Source organism: Hakea prostrata, chromosome 7, assembly GCF_041222555.1.
Source record: "Hakea prostrata isolate BN-2017 chromosome 7, UWA_Hpros_2, whole genome shotgun sequence".
NCBI classification, from domain to species: Eukaryota; Viridiplantae; Streptophyta; class Magnoliopsida; order Proteales; family Proteaceae; genus Hakea; species Hakea prostrata.
The window spans coordinates 9759037-9780484 of NC_142606.1; the positions used below are offsets into that span (position 1 = coordinate 9759037).

Sequence of the window (21448 nt, forward strand, 5' to 3'; positions counted from 1 at the left end):
TTTAGTTAATTTAATTATTTTTATGATACAATCGGTCATAATAAAATATGTTTATGATCAAAATACAAAGGCCTAATCAGTCGCCCCTTACTATTAGAATAATGGGATATCATATTTTCAAAATTCCCAAATTATCCCTCCTTCAGCGTTAAACCCGCTTTAACTTTCGAGAAAACAATTTAAAAAAAAAAAAAGGCGAATTAAAACCATTCAGCACAGGATAATATGATTTCTTGAGTGCTACAGTGAAAGGCAGATAACAGAAACCATAATCTCAGTTTGCACGGATCTTTGTTAAAATGTTGCGTCCTGATTGGCGCCGCTTGGGCTACCCAAATGTGCAAATTGCACCAAGTGGCAAAATTCCATCCCAATCATTTGAATAAATATATCGAGATTTTCATCCACATACCACATACGGCACCAAACCAAATAAACAGATTGAACCCACTACACATTAGCCATGAAACTCGAGACATTCAATCAATTAACTTTGTATACATGGAATCTTTGCCAAATAAGTTTTTCTGAATGAAACCCAAGGAGAGATTTTATTTTTTTACATGCAATTTTTATTTTCTAATTGCGCAATTGATTCTAGAAAAATCTAAAGATTATAAACTAGAGAACTACGGCACACTTGCATTGCATATCAGAAGACGAATACATGCGAGCTTTATATGAACACATTTAAGGTACCTAACGCAAGATATATCTTCACCTACGTGCTTGACGCAGTAGACATCCCTGCTCAATGACTACTGACCACTAGCTCATGATCACCAGAGTGTGGGTTTCAAATTGTCTTATCTCATTACTGCTCGCATTCAGAACTGTCTTTGATCTTGCAGAACTTCTTTCACAGAGCTCCTGATCACTATCTTTTCTCTCCAAGATTGAAGTCTTGAGTCGCCTGTAAAAAAGACAAAGGATGAAAGAAAAAGCACAGACCCTGTCATTAGATAACTAGCTTTGAGAATGCAAAATAATTCAGTAAAACCCACTTCAAACCGTACACCGATACCAGGAGAAAATACGGTCAAATCGATAAGGTCACAACATTTCTTTCCTCCCAACACCTATGCTTTCCCCATTACCCCCTCCTCCACGCACAAACCAACGCCAAACATCCCAAAAGTGATGGGGCAAAGTGGCTGCGGCCGGGTTGGGTGCGGAAGGAGAAATAGTTAAAAGCTTGTCATCGGTGGAGAGTAAATGGCAGTAAGTTACGGTTAGCTGTGCTTGCCCAGAAAGCCACTAAAACTAGTAGGAAAATTCTAATGCAACTTATACGAGAAAACTGTTTCCTGACCAAACAAAAAATTTTGGTTGATACCAATCCTAGCGTTGATCTTGAGATTGAAACCTCAATTTAATTGTTGAAATAATCACATGTCCCTTCCAGCCCAAACCACAGGTAATAACAATGAATAATCAACTTCCTACAAATGGAAGGGAATAATAACTGCTCCTGAGAAACAGAACCCTGCTTACACCTCTAGAAAAAGTCGAAAAATATAACACCTCAAATATCTGAATATACTTTATAATGATGGACAGTCCATATCTACAGATCTCCATTTCTCATTCTGGAGTACCGGACATGGTAGAAGCCATGGATATGTTACAGTGGTCATACCCTCTCATATGGCAGGTTTCAAAGGCCTAACTTCCCCAATGAAGCTAAGTAGTTCCAACCACAACCCCCCCCCCCCCCCCCCAAAACAAAAGAAGGAAAAAAAAAACAAAACTCCCTATTCTCTTTTGCTGATCCTCAACATGAAAACAACATATTTGGCCAAGAAATGTGTATGGCTAAACAAAGTCGTCATGCATTCTCCTTCCAAGATAAGGCTAACTATTAGGCATCTGAACTCGATCATGTAGACCCACTAAGGTGAGACCCCAAAAAAGAAAAAAACAGACACATACACACACACACAAACAATTTGCCTGAGAGTTAGGAGAAGTCACAAACCAGGGAATATTTTGAACTCATTTAATTACTGGAATGCCATCTTTAGACACACGATGCTGACACTGAAATTAGGAGATATGAAAAAGTTCAAAAGGAACATGACTCATTAACAGCTTAAGTAGGATTAACAAAGGCTTTTTATTGCAGTAACGCGGGATAGATGAGACAGAGATGTAGGCATACCTAACTGTCATGGAAGCGAGAATGCCGCCTCCTAGATCTGTGCATATAATCAGAAAATTGAAAAAGATAGTAAATTAGTACAGATGAGGAAAATGTTTAGCTAACACAAGAAGCAGGACAACTAAAAGAGAACTGCCAGTACAAAAGCACCTATTCATAGAAGACCAAGAAGAAAAAAGAGACAGGAGAGTGGGTGAAAACTAGGCAGTGTTAGTATTTCATATATCAAACCTTTCTCTATACTTCAGTAAACCAAAATGAGTAATTAGTAAGCAGAAAGAGAACCATTACTCAAGAGTGGACCTTACTGCATGATGGAACTCCCTTCATGCATCAAACTATCACTATATGTACCCATATCAGACAATAATATGCTTGATAGAAAAAAGGACTTTTGACAATGAGTTAATACTAGACCAGGTTTAATGAGTTAAATACTAGACCAGGTTTCATTAGAAGAATCATTTGTCAATTTTAGCTAGGTAACAAGGGCATAAAGACATGACACTTCACAGTGTTTAACATGACAACTATTGTGAAAATTTATACAGGTTCACACTGGAAACATATGGGGCAGTGTCCTAATCAACACTATCACAGAGTTTTTGATTTATTTATTTATTTATTTTTTTTAAATCAACTTTTCATATCAGGTAGAATTTTAGCAACAAATTCGACCACTCTAGCATGAGAGCATATCCTAAGTGATGCAGTTGCAATAGGCATTAATCCTATATGAAGGTGATGCAACAGAACTTGAGAAGCTTATGTGAGTTGGCAGTTCAATGGGCTGAAACATAACCTTCAGGTAATCATTTGTAGGTTGAGAATTGTTTATTCATTTATCTTTGTTTTTGTTGGAGGGCCTAATTTGTAAACCCGTACTGTAGGGATAAAGTTAGTACATGGGATTAGTAGTTTAAGTGAACCGCTTGAGCTAGATAGGAACAATTAATAGCTAGATAGACTACTAATCTGAGTTTATTTACAGTGTGTGTAACTCTTAATAAGGGTCATTTTCTTAGTCAAGTAAGCTTAGAACTTTATACATGTAATATCAACCCCATCAGTTAGAGATGTTTTGACTTTCTTCTTTATTACGAGTTTTAGTGCCGTTGAGCACTAAATATAGGACGGGTTTCCCAAACCTGATTTCTTCTCTTCTATTTTCTTCATCCCAAGAATATTGATCTTGTTTTTGCCCCCCTCCCATTCCATTGATTTGCATCTGAGATTGTGTCAATCCATCCACCTCAACATCCTCATTTCAATGACACTAAGTTTGTTTACAGCTTACATGATGTTCCTTCAGTACCTAGCATCCTCATTTAGCCCCATACATTATCACTGGTTGTATAATTAAACTTCAGTACCCAGCACCCACTTATAGCTCCATATATTATAACTAGTACAACTTTTCAATAAACTTACTGATTTAAGTCATAAAGGAATACAGAGTCACACAAAACTCAAGACATACTTCTCATTTTAACCACCCAGCTCTAATTATTTTATACAAAATCATCCCCTATTTTTCTTGTTTTTCTACTAATCCGTATTTAATATAACACTTTGCACCACCTCCTTTACCAACATTTTTAACTAGATTTCCATAATTCCAATTGGCATTTACATCATTCTTCACCATGTCTCCATAATTTTAATTGGCATTTACAAAAAATTAGAAAAGAATAAAGTGCACATCGTGAGACCAACCACACATGGAGAACTACCAGATAATGTGATTTACTGACCTGTGCTGATTAGAGCTCCCTCTAGAGGATCCACTTGCAACCACGTACTCATCATCGGTCTCGTCAACTCTATAGTCAGATGTCACAGACCCCTCATCTGAATTTGAAGCCTCATAGCTTGATCTATGACGTCCTCTCCTAGTCTCACTAGTTCTTGACCGTCTTCTATTTCTTGAATTCCTAAAGTTACCAAACACCTGATACAAGATGCAAGAGGTCCACCAGTTGCCTTCATCCCCAGGGAAGTCTTCATACTCAACCCCCGTTTCTTCTTCCCCATACTCGATAACATAGTCCCCCAGCACCACCCCATGAGGGATTTCTGAATGAATAGTGCTCAGAACATCTATTATCTCAGAGGACTGTTGGAAATTTTCCCAATCAAGTTGCCTAGCAGGGTCTATCTTTGATGGACGGGCATGAGGATGACAGAGTTTCGCATGCTTTTGGAGCTCTGAGTAGTTGCCAACAAATGAACAGCGTTCCTCTTCACAGTACCGTTTCTTCTTGTTTAAATGAAGACGAGCTTCTTCCAGGATAACCCAACCCATTACTTCCCCTCTACACAACGGACAAGCTGGACGACAATTACCATGCAATGTAACTGGCTGTGTGCTTTCTGCTGAAGTTGGATTGGGTGTTGAATGGTCCTTTGCAGTTGCTAACATCCCATTTGCACTTTTGAAACGGTCAAGGCAGTTTGAGTGCGTGTGGTCTGTGTCGCAAATGAATGGGCGGCATCCAATCTCGAAAGAGGAACAGTGAAGGAGAACCACATTGTGGGGATGATCTAAGCAAATAGGGCAAACCACGTCCTCCCAATTGGTATTAAGCTGGACATCTTCCATGCTGGAAGGAGTTGGATGAAGGCTAGTCAAATGGTTCAGAAAAGTGAAGAAATCTATCTACATTAAACCCCTCATGCAGAAAACGCTTCACCTTTCTCTTTCAAGCCCGCCATTCCACATTGACATTTGAACCTACAAATTACAATTCCATGGAGAGAACAAGTGAGATGCCACCAGAAGAAAGTATAGAAAACATACTTGGTCTTGTGAATATTGCAATGAGAACTAGCTGCAAATGAAAAGTGAAACGGAAAGCATAAAATTAAGCTTGATTTCATAACTAAATGGTGTTAGAAAGCGAACAAGATAAAAGACAATTCAATAAAGATGCTGTAACTAACGTCCATGTGGAGGGAGCATAAATCCCCCAGTCTCAAATACAGAAAAATTTCAACCAAGACCATTGAATAACAAGAAACCAATTCTAGTGGAAAGTGTGGTGAGAATACAACTATTTCATTATTGATGTCTCATTCTCTGATTCCCAGCATTAAACAATGATGATGATGAATTATTAAATCCAACAACTTAAAAACAATTGCAACAATCACGCTACTGGAGGCATATATTATATTCAGGAATTCAGAGGTAATATGTGTTTTCTTTTGGATGAGGAGGAATTGAGAAGCTAGGGAGCTGTATGCCAATAAGAGGAACTTAATAACCTTATCCAGATAATATTACTGATTATTGCTATAAAATGACATGTCTATAAATAGTTATAGGTGCTGCAAAGGCTCTATCAAGCCGTGCATGCGAATTCTATCACCCGAGCTATGAGGATCAAATGACAGACACATATTTAAGAGGTGTACAAAAGAAAATTGAGTAAATAGCTCATGAAAAAAATACAATCTCAAAGGGAGAACAAATCCAGCAGGGGAAATTTACTGACATCAACTAGTCCCAAAATCATCGGATATTATTGTTGGAGATGGAACAAAAAATATTTCTCATTACAACCTACAATTTCTTTAGAATTTAGTGCCGGATATTCCTCCAAACTTAAAACTCAATATCTTAAGGCTCGGTTTTCCTTCAACTAAGCAAGCCACGTCAAAGAACCCGACTATTTTATCAAATTGTTTCTATATCGGATAACTGACAAACTTCATAAGAAAAACGAAGCTAAATAAACTAATCCAGACAGAACTTCACAAAAATCCAATATTGATCAAATAGGTTTGCCGAACTACCAACGGATCGATCACACAGATAGTTCTCTGCTACTCTCAGAAATACAGAACCAAGCACAAACGAAGTAACCCCATCCACAATTATCACCGCGTAAAAAGACGCAGAAGTGAAACAGCAATCTACCGTTATAGGGAAAATTTCCAAAAAATAGATAAAAATCCACAATTTTTTCTCAAGGAAAATGATCAATTAGAAAAGATGCTAACTGATATGAAGAACCGAAAAAAAACAACTCCAGTGACGTAGAAAGAGAGCAATTAATCCATTAAAGGTGAACACTCGAACCTTTTCGCTATCAGAAATTCCTGGCCGAAGCACCAAACCCTAAAAGAACAAGAGAAAGAGATCTGCTTATGAAGTCGTCGTTGTGAGAGGCAAAAGGTCTATCATTTTGCTACTTCCCAGATTCGGGGGTCAGTTTCGTTGTTTGGGTTTTATACTTTTTCTTTTTGTCCAATTTGGAGAACACATATAACTATTGTTCCCCTACATTGCCGAGCCACCAAATTAAACTAGATCACTTCAAAGAAATTGTTCGAGCCACATGATGATACGACTTCAACCCATTAAGATCAAGATAAGATGGAAAAAGCGGAAACACAGGTAAGGTAGCTTGTAATACAGGAAATCGGATCGTGAGATAAGAGAATATTCTGATCGGTACGCAAAAGTCGTACATTGTGGTGATATTATTCACCATATACTATACTAAAATATTTACCCCTACAATTGACGAAATTAACTGTAATGCCATTCACTGGTGGGCTCGGAGAAGGCATCTCTAAAAGTATGGAGAGTCGGGATAAGCCGATAAGGGCTGGAGAAATGTTCTGCTTTTCTATTTTAAGAAAACGAAAAGAAAAAGGAAAAAAAAATCCTGACATTTTCAATTTATGGGGTACTTTCGTAAATATGTATCGCCGATGGCAACTCTAACGAGACACTTGTCGCATTACGAGTAGCAGAATGTCTTGTTCTATACAGACAATTGACACGTCACCTCCTGAAAACACTGTGTACAGCAACGTGGCAAGACAGGCGTTTAGTTTGGAAGAGAACAGATCAAATGGTTTTCTTACCAAAAAATCAAATGGTTTTCTTAAGCCACTTTTGTCCACTCAAATGTGCTAACGTGTGGTTCTCTTATTCCGTAGCGTGTACATTAACCGAGTTGGCCCGGAATTTTTATAAATTCTAGTCCAACGTGAACAAGGGTCCAGTAGAGACATGCATGTGGGGCCCGGCCTGTCCGATTTATTCAAGAATAACCCAGACCGGCCGAGCCGATGGGTTTAGTATTAATTGGTTTGGTTGATCCCATCATATTTGTTTGCTTCTTCCGACTCAGTGACTAAATGACAAACATCTCTATTACCTATCATAGTCATGCACCATATAAGGCCTTATATAGGATCTTTACCTTCAAGATTTTTCAGCTAGTATTGTTTTTTATCAAAAAATCCCTAGTTGACTTTTGATCAAACAATGATATTAAATTAACCAAGCTGAATTAAAATACCTAGCAGAATAAGATACATTGTTGAACAAGGTGGTTGCAACCACCAAACTTTAGAAATACATAATAATCTAGATCCTTTAGCCAATAAATCAGTATTACTATTAGTTGATCTAGGAATAAAACATATATCTACAAAGTCAAACAAAACTAATAAGGATTTAATGCTTTCAGAGATAGAAAGACAAACCCAATCTAAGGAGTTATCATTTCCTAAGAGACTTAAAAATGCCGAACGACAATCAGAATGTAAGCGAAAGTTCTTAATCCCCAGTGTCCATGCAATTTGAATTATATCCTTGATAGCCTCCAGTTCAACTTGAGCTGTGGATAACGGCGTGACCTAACTTGATTTTTGCCGCTAAGAAGCTGCCATTAGGTTGCCAAATGATACCAACTCTTCCTCCCCAACCTTCATTGTCCTCCCATGAACCATCTGTATATATTTGGAACACATTTGAAGGAGAAACAGGCTGATGTTGTGGGGACAATTGAACTCTCTTGCTGTTGAAATTCTACTATCTACCTGAGTTCAATCGTCCTCGGAAGCCGAAATTGCATCAAATTCACCTAACAAATTATGAAGATGAATCATTAAACTTTGAAGATTAGGAGTTTTAGCTGAAAAAAGATAATCATTTCTTGACTTCCATATAAGCCAATATAAAAGACTCCATATTGTGTGTAATCGATCAATATTTCTTGAATTTTTGAATTTTCCTTCAATGAAATCCCACCAATCTAACATGCAATTTCCAATAAAATCATTCACATCTAACCTTAAGAGGGGATGCTTTCCAGATTGTTGAGAAAAAGTACGCTTAAAAAGTGTATGAACTAGTGACTCAGATGCAGACTTACATAAAAGACATAATGGAGAGAGAGTTCCACCTTTCTCAAAAAGAGCCAATCCTGTTGCAAGAGCATTATGTCTTGCTTTCCACAGGAAAGACCTTACCTTGGGAAGTGTTTTGATTTGCCAAATCCTCTTCCAAAAGAGTGTTCCATAGGATGTAGATTCTCTATTTTCCTGCAACCTCAAATTATTCAGTTCCATATAGTATGCAGATTTTACATTGAAATGTCCTTTGAGTGATCCACTCCATATCTATCTATCTTTAGTATTGGGGTCAACAATTGGGATTTTTCAGCTACTATTAAGTCATCTATTATAGAGGATGAGAAAAAATAAATAAAATGATACACGTAACACGTCGCTATTATCAATTTTTGTTTTCATTGTTTTTTTAAAATATTGTCAACCATCGTTACCTCAGCAATATATTTTTAGTAATTTTAAATAATTTTAAATTACTAACTTAATGTATATAAATAAGAAAAAAAACTAAAATTGTATGTGTCTAGATTTTTAATTTATATAGTGTTTTTGAGTGATTAAAATTAAACAACAACTATGAAAGTGCGTACTAAACACGTGAAAATGACCATTTAAAAGGATAAGAATACATACAATTTACCTCCCAAAACCGTGTGCATGAAGTTTTTTTTTCTTTTTAAATAATGTACGGTATTTTAACTATCCAAATTAGGTCACCTTTGTTTTGACTTTTTGTTATTCTGCCCAATTTTTTCCAATTTATAATGTATTACATACTTTGGTAAACGATGATGTAGGCACATGAATTGTACCATGCCTACAATAATAGTCAAACTTATTTCATGTGGTATCTAGAAACTGGGGTTGCAAGTTGTGTACACATCAATGCCGATGTATAATCGTGTTTTAGCATTTGTTATAAAAAAAGAAAAAGAAAAAAAGCATTCAAGTCACCATCCAAGAAGACACCTAAAAAAAAAACTATCAAGGGTAACTCAATTAGTAATGGCAACACATTTTATTAAAGATGTCACGAATTTGAGTCTTCCAGTGATATATGTAATAGTCTTCATTCATTATAGACAAAACTATCAATTCTCAACAAAAAAGAAGAAGACGCATACAAGTATATAATGTTATGGCTGTTCTTCATCCCCCAAAAAAAGAATTGAGAGCTTTATAATAAAGGATGAAGACCATTACATATACCACAAGGAATGTCATACCCGCCACCTCCTCATCACTAAGGCACCAATTGTTTGCAGAAGTAAAATAAAAAATAAAAAATAAAAGAATAAAAGAATAAAAAAAAACAATGGAAAAAATAAACATGTAACACCCAAATTTAACGGAGTGAAGAAATGAGGAAAGAAAGTAATCTATAAAAAAATTTCAAATGTAAACCCCATTTTCTGTGTCCCACACTTTTCAACAAAGTCTCAATTTTGAAAATTTGTCAAACTACTTTTCTATTACCAGTGAACCAAAAAACCATACTTCAACATCAGAAGAAATTTGTCAAACTACTTTTCTATTACCAGTGAACCAAAAAACCATACTTCAATATTTTATTAAATTTTTTATAACTTTTTACCGATGGTGCAACCCTTCCACGATGCTGAGCCATTTTCTTGGTAAACATCATAGCTGATAGCTAAGGGGGTAGGATTTTTGACCTGAAATAAACCTTCTACAGTTCTACTTCTAGTTCTACATCTACCTGCTAAAAGATGCGATGATGACCTTAAAATTCGCAGGGCATTACGGTACAATCAATTCCCCGTACGAAAGAGTCAAAGACATTTCGTTTGTGATGCGTAACCATCCTTACCTGTAAAGATATCGGTCATTTCTCTTCCCTTTCGTCTTCTTGAGTTTCCCCTCGAGGTTTCTTCAAGTTAGCATCAGGTAATGCCATAGACCACCGATATGGATGAGACGAGGATAAGAAACCAAGAATAAATATAGTCGCATGACTGCACCAGAGCAAGAGAGAGAAGCGGGAATGCATTCCCAACCATATGCATCTCATGTTCTAATATACTAGCGTTACTACACGTCTTAAAAAAGCATACGACTCCCTCAACTGCCAGACGCAATTCTATGAACAACCTTGGCCTCTTTCAACAAGATAACTCATGTTCATTAAAAGTAGATATGCAAGAAACTCAGCCAGAGTCTAATACGTGACATTGTTGGGGAGATTCCGGATGACATTACTCTTCATCCCCATCTTGCTACGCATGGCTTCCACACCTGACCTATTCATCTCCCGCAACACCTTCATCCTTACAATCGGCTGTTTTGACTGCACCGTTGCTAATCCCATGCTCCTGTACCTGAAAACCAGAGGACAAACCCTTGTCATCGCTTAATTATTAAGCCTATTATTACTTCATTCAAATAGAAGATGACAAAGAAAACAGACTTTTTGGCTAATGCGATTGCAATGGCAACATCTCTTCTAGGCGAGGGACGTGGTTTCTGGCGGTAGTAGCGCATAAATTCCCGAGATCCGAGAGTCTTGGTTGATATCCCATCATCTGTATTTCTTCTCAGAACTAGCTCAGCCCCACCACTTCCAAGTTCAACAGAGCTGTCCATGTCTTCCACCGTAATCAGCTGTTTCCCATCTCCATCCGCATAACTACAGGACAAAACAAAACATCCAGTAACATTCAAACATGAGCATCCTTTGTTCCATAGGTAAACATGGACTAACAAAATAGTCCAAAATTAATGAACTAGAACTAAGATTCAACCCTTCTTTTTTCTTTTTTTCTTTCCTAGAGAGAGAGAGAGGATTTGGCAATCAGATCTGATAAAAAACTGTAAAAGAACTTTGAAAATAAACTGAACATAACATAGTGTCTGCTATATAGAAGAGTTATGTCGATCAAAACCTGTGGCTGTAATCATAAAATTCCTCCAACTCTGCTTCCTCATCATCACCCCCATCCCCATAATGCACTTTGCAATGACCTTTTGCTTCCATATGTTTCCTCACTGCTTCTATGCTGTTGAAGGAATGGCATCTCTCATTGCAATACAAGCACATGAAATCCCTTTTAACCTATAAAAACAACCGAATATGAGGTTCTTGGTAAAACAACCGTATATGAGGTTCTTGGTGAAACAAGTACAAAATTCACATGATTAAATGAAAGAGAGAATCAATCTACAACCAAGAAACAAGAAAGCATTTCCAGTACCTTAAGCCCAAGATAAATAAGGAGGCCCTCAGGATCTTTCAAATACTCAATATCAGGGATGAAAAATCCATGTTGTTTATGCATGTGAACCATGCAGCTTTCTAAGTCTTCATGCTTTCTATCACACATAAAACAACAGGACGGTTCCAACTCCTCTTCATCATCGTCATCATCCATGTCATTATCTGAGTCTTCATCCACCTTCAACTGGGTTAATGAATCAGTGGCCTCATTAACCAAGTAGTCCTCTGCGTTGACTTCTTCCCACTCATCTTCACTCTCTTCATTCTCCTCGTTGTTAGCTGCCACCCTCTGTGGGACAGGTTTCTTTTCAGCACGGGTTGGGAGAGGCTTAATCACTGTATCTCCAACACTCGATTGTGATGCCCGCATGAGATGACTTTTTGATTTAAGATGTTGACCATGAGCTTTCACACTTCTGTAACCTTTGGCACAAAGAGCACAGCTGTACATCATAGGGGTCTCATTCGACTTATTATGTTCGTTGGCTAATGCAGCTTGCCTTGCTAGAAACAATGCTTCAGTTACCCCTGGAACACCTGCAACCTGGTGAAAATGCACACATTAGAATTTCTACAGTTTGTTCAAGTCTACACAGTGCATATACTGATAACACAATAGTTTATTATTTTTTTTGGATAGACTTATTACTAACAGGACATGCTGTTTGAGTCCAAAACAATATAAAAACAAGGATATCTTTCAAGATAAATCCTTCCTCCCCCACCCCCAAAAAAAGAAAGAAAAAACAAACCTCCCAACCCCAAATAAAGGGGATACATAACATTACCCCAAACGCTCACCATAGGTCCCAGTTCAAAATAATCCATATTATATTATGAAACAACATTAAAAATACCCTTATTGTTTGGTATACTTACCATTACCCCAAACGCTCACCATAGGTCCCAGTTCAAAATAATCCATATTATATTATGAAACAACATTAAAAATACCCTTATTGTTTGGTATACTTACCCATTTAGCTATCATATGTCTTCTCATGTGTGGGACACCTAATTGAAATCCCTTTGTCCTTGCAAACCATAAAGTCCTAGGAGAGAATAGGCCAAATATCAGTTGGCCTTGCAGAGAGGAGACCGAAGAGTCATCGGCCCTTGTGGAGAGCAGGCATTAGCAGATGACAAATGAAAGAACCTTCTTTAAGTCAAATTTATTGGATCTTTTTCTTCAGTTTCGACAATTGTTTAATCCTCTTCTTTTCCAGAACTTTGTTTTCTTCCATGTCTCTTTCCATCCCTTCCTGTCAGGCAGGAAAGTATATTTTCCATTCTCGGTTTTGATCAGATTAATGGTTCTACTTAGAGTTTACATGACCAGTCATTTTCTTTTTTGTCGCACTCACCCTGGTCATTCGGTACTGTTCATCTTTGTCACGTTAGGAGTTTACGAGATTCTGATTTTGAAAGTTGTCAGAGGTGAGTGTCTGGTCTCTTTATATGGAGTTCTGTGTAAGTTTAAGCTTCTAGAATCAGACTGCGTTATTTTACAGCATGTCAACGGATAGGATCGAGTTTACAATCCGTTAAAACTGATAAGAAATCAATCATCAGCAGCAGCAGCAACAACAACAGATTCACAGAAAATGTAGTAATGGATCAGTGAACATAGTAGTGGTGACAAAGGGCAAGGCTATTGCTTCAGACAACAGAGAACGGGAAAACCAAGAAGGAACCCATGATAAGCCAAAGCCTATGGTTATGATGGGTTAAAAATCAGTTACATGGAGTCCCAGCAACCTCATATCGTTTTTCTGCAGTCAACAACACTATTCCTGTGCAACAACATACATCTATTCCATCTTGATCTCAATTATGATTTCTTTTTCACCTATTACCAACGATAAGTTTTCAGTTTCTTGCTTTTTATTTTTTATATTTTCTTTTTATTGTTGTTATTAGAGAAAATTGCACCGGCACCCCAAAATGGAAGCCGTAAAGCATTGACACCCCCACTATATGTTTAAAAAGCACAGAGACCCCAAAATTGAATTATTATTGGATACATTTGTCCAATTTGTCAGTGAAAACATTTCACACATTGTTCATTATAGGGACATTTTTTAAAATAAATAGTGATTTAACTGTTTATAGTGATAAATTTGACAAATATATCTAATTAAAATTCAATTTTGGGGTGTCTATGTTTTTTAAACATAAAGTGGGGTGTCAGTACGTTAAAACCTCCATTTTGGGGTGCCAGTGCAATTTGCTCTTGTTATTATTTATTTATTCAAATTTTTTTTTGGGAGGGGTGTTTATACTGCAGATAAGGATGGGGATTGAGGGACTACTGATGCAGAACTCGAATGCTACTTCACCGTCAGCGATTTGTGGGAATCTTCACAGAATGGAGTCATAAAGCACAGGGGTGCCTTTGATACTGAATGACAGTGATTGTGTCATTCAATATCATCTCCGCTACCCATCCAGCATCTAAATATATGGGGAATCAAGGTTGTCAGAGAACTAATGACATTCTCAAATTTTAGATATAGGTTGTCAAATAAAGTGGAATTCTATTTAAAATGCAATTCCTTGTTTTTCAGACACAGCTGGACGTTTTTTAAAATAATGAAAAATCTATGTACTGCATATAGCAGCTTCTGAAATTTAAATGACCAAACAGGATGTAGGACAGTAAGATGAGTACTCAAATTACTCAAAAAATTCACTGAGGATAGTATATACACATTGCAATAAGATGCTGTTTCAAAAAACAATAGAATGAACAGCATACAACCTTTCAGACACATATAGATCATAAGGAAATCAAAGATTGTGAAATGAACATGAAATCAAGGCATCCAATAACTCTGACCCAAAGAATACCATGGCGACATTTCTGTATGAGATATTGCCAAGCAATGTGAATTTCATTACTTGTTTTGAAGTCCACAAGGATTGGGATTATATTCATAGGCTACGACTACAAATTAAGAGATCAAGTCCTCAAGACTGCCAATATCTTTTCTGATACTTTCTGAATGTCCTAAAACCTTTTTGATCTGTCATTGATAACATCATAACTCAATTTATCTTTCCATGAGAACATTTCCATTAACCTGCATAATTGGACATTTACAACAGGTTTAACAGTATAGTTGAACCATTCAACCTGTAGTGCACTGCATACACATGTCAACAAACAAATCAGGTTTCAGAATACTGCTTCTGGAGATGCAATAAACCAACCTGATAACATAGGTTCTTGACATATATGCAAGCAACCTGATAAACTTTTTACAACTAGCGATCTTCAAATTGCGGTTCTCATGCTCAAGAAATTAGGTAAGTAAAATCAGAAACAGCATCAGGTATTACTGCTGGCACCTCAAGAATAACATTTACTATGAAATCTTCCACTATGTCACAGTATATGGCATTAATGCCATCTATAACATTTTAGCATTCCACAAAATGATGAAGTTCTCGATAGCAGCATACATATAAATAATGTCATTTACAGATTTAAATTGCTTAAGATATATTCAGCAAATTTCCTTTAAGAGAATAAATTTCCACTATAATTCAGTTATTGTTGGTTCATTGAAGGACATCTGCATCTCTCAAAGATTAAGTCTACAACAACGACAGAAGGTCTTTTATCTACACATTTTAAGATTCCTAAATTCCAGAAAACGACGTTTTTATAGTTAAAATTCACAAACAACATAATAGTATGAAGATACTCTAACCTACCCGGGAGGGGAAAAAAATATCCTAAACGGTTATAGCTCCAAAAGTTAAATGAGATAACCGGCCCATATTTGAAGAACGCATACAACGCTTCCGGGATGGCTTCTGCCTTGCTCCAATATTTCCTTACCCAAATTAGGTATAAAAGAAATCAAAATGATCCAATCGGGTCACTAATCGAAAATGGACAACGGAAGGGAGCAAGAAACCTAATAAGGATACCTGAATTCCAAGAATATGCAACAACTTTCTTCATCATCAAGATCCTAAATCAAATCACCACCCATCTAACAGTAATCTAACCAGTCAGGACTTCATCATAATTACGGTTCTCGAATAAATAGAGTCCATTAGCATAACCTGGGCTTTAATCAAGAAGATGGTCACAGAATGAAAAATAAAGACGGTAAACGGAAACGGACCTTCCTCTTGAGATTGTAACGGTGCCATTCGGACTTGTAATGAAGCTTTTGCTGTAAATCACCGTCGAATTCCTTATTGCACGAATTGCAGGTGAGACCTGGCATCTTCGATGTTAATTTGATAAGAGAGAATCTGAAACTTGGCCGCAGAAATCTAGAACCTCAGAAGCTAAAAATCGCAGAGACGGGGAAAAGGTTTTCTTGGATCCAAGCGGTCAGGACTCGTAGTTGAAGTTTGTAGGGCAACTCCCACTCCTATTCGGTTGCCGACTTCTTTCACTTGGATGGCGCAAGCATCGACGACACAATGCGAGCCATTTGGGATTTTCCCAGTTTCGAAGGTTTTAATGGGCTGGATATTGCAGATGGACTTGGGAATGTAGGCCCAATGTGCCTTATTTTTCTAAGCCCAATAACCGGTCCAGCTTGCCCCATGCCTACAAAAGTATCTTCATTTTGACCACCTTTGTTACTCATTTTTCATGCAACATTAGTTTTTATATGCATAGTGATGGAGATTTCAAAGGTTACCAAATACCAATAGCTTAACAACTGCAAGTTCTGCATTATCTAAAAACCCTGGCAATACTGCTACATTTGGAAGCTAAGATGGTTGAAATCTAAAGAAATACATACATGTAGTCTAGTAATATTAGTTTGTTTCATGGCGACCAAACTAATCTAAGAATCCGGCTTTGGCCAATAAAAAATTAATTGAAAAGGAATAAGAATGGTCATAAAAATGACCTTATATCCTTAGTAGGTTCTTTTTGTACATATAAGAAAGACAAATGCAATATTTTTTTTTAACAAAATAAACTTAGGTCAAATCTCAAGATCGAGGAGTGAGGTAAAGGCAGCGGACAAAATGCTGGTGATATATCACCATATAGCATGAAGCCAATATGATACCCTTGGTTGACACAAGGATTACCAAAAGTCGACTATGTATCGCAAATAAATTGGCAATATATCATAAATGGTCAATTTCTCGATGATATACGTGCCAAATTCACGACTTTTAGTTGAATTTTGTCTTTTTTTTCCAGCGATTTTTCATTACCCCTATGTCCATCGACAACATAATGTAAAGCATGAGTCATGCTCAATATAATTATATAATGAATTGTAAATCTTAGTTCTTCTCTTTACTAGTTGTATACTTATGTTTTCTTATGTTTACCAAAAAAAAATACTTATGTTTTCTTAGCATGTTTATATTGATTTATATGAGTTTTTAGACGTCCAATTTTGGCCACATACAACTAGACTTGTACCGATCAAGAACGTACATTAGTTTATGTAATGTCTTAGCCAAAATAACATTTCCATTGTATTTATTGGTCTTAATTAGGCTACCCAATAAATTCAAGCAAAAATGACCCCAAATACCTCCCGAAACTAAGGGTCAATTTGTACCGACACCAATCCAAAAGTTGGTGACATTTCGCTGTGTTAGTGGTGTGCCACTAACACTTGAATGTCGGCGACATTTCGAACATTGGGTAAATGATTGTGCTTCCTTATGTACCCCTCCCCCCCCCACCCAAAAAAAAAAAAAAAAGCACGGAAAAAAAAGATTGTGCTTTTTTTGCATCCTTCAACTACATACTTAAGAAAATTTTGAAAATGTATTGAAGGATAATAGAAAAAGATTAAATTTTTACTAAAAGTTTCAACAATTTTTGTAAGATTCAATTTTAATAAACAATATTGAGCTGCGAGATTTTGGTCATAAGATCAGGGACTGTCCTTAAGATGGGCCTGTCCCTCCTCCTTGGGACCTGTCCACTAGCCGTGTTGCTGTAAAATATAAAAATAAAAAACATACTAAGGTGGTCGAGATTTAGAGCTGGATCATTCGTTCGGTGGTGCGCACCGAAGCCCTTCGCATTTTTGTAATTTTGTCTTTGTATGGAAAAAAACATTAAAAAACTATTTTTTTAAGATAATATTTAGAAACTCCTTAGCATGTAGAACTTTCACGTCAAAACAATTCATATACAATCTAAATTATCAAACTGATAAAAAAAAAAAACTTATTTATGAGGGAGCCTCTACTCGTGTCTCTGCGTTAACTGGAAGCTGTTCTCTGTAAGTTTGAGAAATTCATTGAAATCTATTCTTCCATCTCCGTTTCTGTCAAAGGTTTCCACCATTCTTTTGCATTCCTCCATCTTGAAAATTCCAAGGCTGTAACCCAAACACTGAAGAACTCTTTGTAACTCCATTGTATCTATGAATCCGTCTTTGTTCAGATCAAACACATCAAAAGCTTCCTTCACCTCTTCCAAGCTTGGCTCCTCATTCTCAAACAGAACTGAGAACTCCTCACACCCTAATCTCTCTTGAAGGGTTTCATCATTTGGGTTACAAAAGACTCCCAGCTTCTCCATCACCGCCTCAATATCTTTTCTGCTTAGTTTCCCATCATCTCCTGCTTCATTTAAGCAGATCAACTGCCTCCTCTGCTTGCTTGGAAGTTCAGGACAGTGGGTTTTCATCTCAGCCAAAAACCCAAAACTATGTTTTAGTTGGAGAAGAGATGGAACACCTGAATATAGTATCTGAATTCTGGGAACCCAGCTGAGAATTCTATGAAGTATTGCGATCCCAACAAATCGAGCTACTGGAAGAGAAGCTGATATGGTGTTTGGTGCTTTGCCCTCCATTGCCGAGTGGGTTAGATCACAGAGAGAGCCAAAAGAGAGTATTAGCAAAGGAAAATGAGAAGCTGGTTTAGATGCCAATGTCACAAGACAGGAGGAGAGCCATTTTATAGTATGAAAGAGTGACCTAAGTCACCTGATGAAGGAAGCTTCTCCGCGTCTATTATGGAAATTGTGTTGGATTCCGTTTCATCAATTTCTTATAAAGTGGGAGGCAACAAGAGAAAGAAAAAGAGAGGCATTATGCTTTTCTTTGGGTTGCTTGCTGTTTAGGTCTCTAGTGGTATTTCCAGGAATGTGTTGCAACAGTTTTCCATGCCTGACAAAACAAATGCTGAAGTTTCCTGGAAAAAGAAGAAAAGCGAAGTTGCAAAGAAAAAATATAGGTCCTTTGAAATAGATTAAACACCAGATGTTCATGGATCTGAGATCTTAATTCAAAATAAAATAGTCATATAGATAATAATGCTTCACACATCCAATTGCTTACACATGTTGCTGATGACACAGAAGAGTTTCCAATAAAATAAGCAATGCATGGCACACATGATGAGCATGACCAGAAGAGAGAGATGGTCTTTGTGGTAGATGCGATGAAAATTCCAATTGTCTCAAGACCTGAAGACAAGGAATGATAATCATAAACAATTTATGATACGCTCTAATCTGACAAAAAATTATTTAGATATTATTTGAAAACACTGTGAATCACGATCAATAAAGATATATCTTGTATTCAGAGTTTCGTGTAATTAGAGTTTTGCTATAATTATAATGAAATGAATTTTAGATTAATTACTTCATAAATAGAATCCTAAGTATATAGGAATTAATGTAAAAGGCAAAACTATAATTGTATAGAAATTAGAATTTTGGATATTCTTATAAATAGTCTTTATGAAATAATTTAAGTAACAAAACAAGAAAAAGTAACACTTTTTAAAATGTGAGAATTATATAGATAATTTTGTCGAATTACAAGAATTTCTTATTATTGTGAGTATATTTTATTTGTATTCTTTTTTGTAGTGTTTTTTTTTGTGTCTGAGGTTCATTCGGACCAGTTTTTACGCACCTCGATTACATCTTCAGAGGGAGCTTTGTCGATTGCAAGAATCAAACCTATAATTTTTCCATTGAGAAATATGTATTCTTTTTCGTAATTGTACATCTGTCCTGATACAAAGTTGCCCAGATGATAATTCATTCAACGGATCACAAAATAGACCAATTCATCTTGAAATTTCCAGCTAATTATGGCACATAGAAGGGTATTGATTTAATGGTGAAAAGGCGTGTTTGGTGGAGGAAGGTGCAAGACATGACACAAAGAGGGTTGCGTGGGGTTGTGATGTGGTGAAGAGTGACCTCATGGGTGAGTTCATACTCATCCGGACCATTGAGGATTACCATGAAATGCCAAATTAGAAATGGACTCACACAAAGGGGTCCCCAACCACTGGAGCAATGATAAAAATCATTTACATTCGCATGGAAATGAACTGGAAATTACATTTGGGATGAGTTAGAGTCATGTTCCTTCTCCCTGTTAGCAGAAAAAGAAGAGATGTGAGGGACTAGATGATGACCAAACAATAACACTGGACATGCAAAGTGGTTCACCGCAAGACACGTACGGAGCAGCAACACTGAAGCCCTACGTACATGGCCGGAGGCCTTGCGGGGATCTTGCTAGGCTGGTGTGTGTGATGTGATGATGCCTGTGTTGCCCAGTTTTGGAAGGACACCGCATGACTTCCATTAAATTTCAACTGTACCAAAAATGGGTTTGGTTTGGGTCAAGGAAAAATTGGCTTATTTCACTTAAGTTGTATGATCCACACATGTTTTTTGTGTGGCTGAGATTTACTTGATTCCGCATCATCCTAAATTAGGCCACCACCACATCAGACACCAACCTAGCAAGTTCTTCCTTTGAGATGCAAACACAAGGCATAATCAAGTTGGGACGAGTCGTGTTCCTGAGGACCGTGCTCCCATTGCACTCAACCACACTAAAGGAATGGGATCCACTGCTAAATGCTGATAAAATGAATTAGAGGTGGGACCCTAATGGACTTCACGTGAACTCCCCTCTTAATATATGGTCGAGAGGTGTGAAGGGAGTATAAATCCTTACCGTTCACCATACACTAGGAGGGCTATCCTCCTCTAAATTTTAATGAGAAAAATTAGAACTGTGTGGTCGAGAATTGTGAGGTGAGCACAGATGACGTGTTCCACCAAAAAAAAAAAACCGGAAAACTTAGTCTGGGTGGGCCTTGTAAATGATATGGTTGGCCCACATTTATATGAGCTTGTGGAAAAGCGACTGAACCCAACTCCAATCCATTCTACCCTAATCTTGATGACTGACCCAGTTGACTCGTTAACCTCTTATAATTGATACCTCTGTATGATCAAATAAAATTTTGAAATTCCATTATACAGTGTAACTTCTGAAACTATTAACTGGAGGCCCATTTTTTATTGTTCCTTTTTGGGTCGACATTTTTACACAACCGTTTGTTTTTTGTTTTTTTTAACATAATAAAAGGAAATTTTATAACCTCTTAACAAGATTTCATGTATTTGTATTCCTTTGTTGTGCACCCAGATTGTTGATTTCCTGTGCTTAGGAATTGGATATTATTATTCCAAAAAAGTCCCACACTCCATTCGATGTAATTCAAATGTTCACTAGATACCCCTGCACACATTAGCATAGATAAGTGAATATCATTTTGAATGGAACAGAAACATGGGTAGGGGGTTTCTCAAGTTAAGTCATGGTCAATTTGAGATTCATTGAAATTCTTTGTTTATAATTTCAAATCCTTAATCCACATTTACATTGGTCAACACCCTTATTCGATTAAGATCTTTATTGTCACAAACCTTCGAGTTTTTCTCTATCCAAACGGAACGGCATGTAATTATAAAGACGGAGAAAAATCAAGGTTTTTGTAGCCTTATCAAGGTCTTGGTTTTGAAATATGGAGTTGCATAAGCTAAGAAAGGAGTTGTGACTAAGGTGCTGTGTTTGTAGTCCTAATGGTTCTGCTACCCAAATCCTCTTCTACGCAACCCT

At 36.9% G+C, this 21448-nt stretch overlaps 3 protein-coding genes across 4 annotated transcripts; all 3 read right to left on the reverse strand.

Moving 5' to 3' along the window:
* Positions 1-222: 222 nt before the first annotated feature.
* Positions 223-6383, reverse strand: LOC149009592 (E3 ubiquitin-protein ligase, putative (DUF1644)). 2 transcript variants are annotated; one of them, XM_089163337.1, is made up of 4 exons: positions 6246-6383; positions 3916-4895; positions 2162-2198; positions 223-913 (listed from the first exon to the last, which is right to left on the reverse strand). In XM_089163337.1, the coding sequence occupies exons 2-3, from the start codon at positions 4761-4763 to the stop codon at positions 2162-2164; spliced, it is 885 nt and encodes a 294-aa protein (XP_089019463.1). In that variant the 5' UTR covers positions 4764-4895; positions 6246-6383; the 3' UTR covers positions 223-913. The 2 variants fall into 2 exon arrangements, with proteins under 2 accessions (XP_089019463.1, XP_089019464.1); XM_089163338.1 differs by lacking the exon at positions 6246-6383 and adding an exon at positions 5960-6230.
* Positions 6384-9860: 3477 nt separating this feature from the next.
* On the reverse strand, positions 9861-15986 carry LOC149009593 (Zinc finger protein 622). Its single transcript, XM_089163353.1, has 5 exons — positions 15689-15986; positions 11527-12093; positions 11218-11387; positions 10743-10961; positions 9861-10653 (listed from the first exon to the last, which is right to left on the reverse strand). The coding sequence occupies exons 1-5, from the start codon at positions 15791-15793 to the stop codon at positions 10494-10496; spliced, it is 1221 nt and encodes a 406-aa protein (XP_089019479.1). The 5' UTR covers positions 15794-15986; the 3' UTR covers positions 9861-10493.
* A 1625-nt stretch (positions 15987-17611) lies between these two features.
* On the reverse strand, positions 17612-18501 carry LOC149009594 (putative calcium-binding protein CML45). Its single transcript, XM_089163973.1, has one exon. It carries the CDS (start codon positions 18358-18360, stop codon positions 17746-17748), a length of 615 nt encoding a protein of 204 aa, XP_089020099.1. The 5' UTR covers positions 18361-18501; the 3' UTR covers positions 17612-17745.
* Between the last annotated feature and the right edge of the window lie 2947 nt (positions 18502-21448).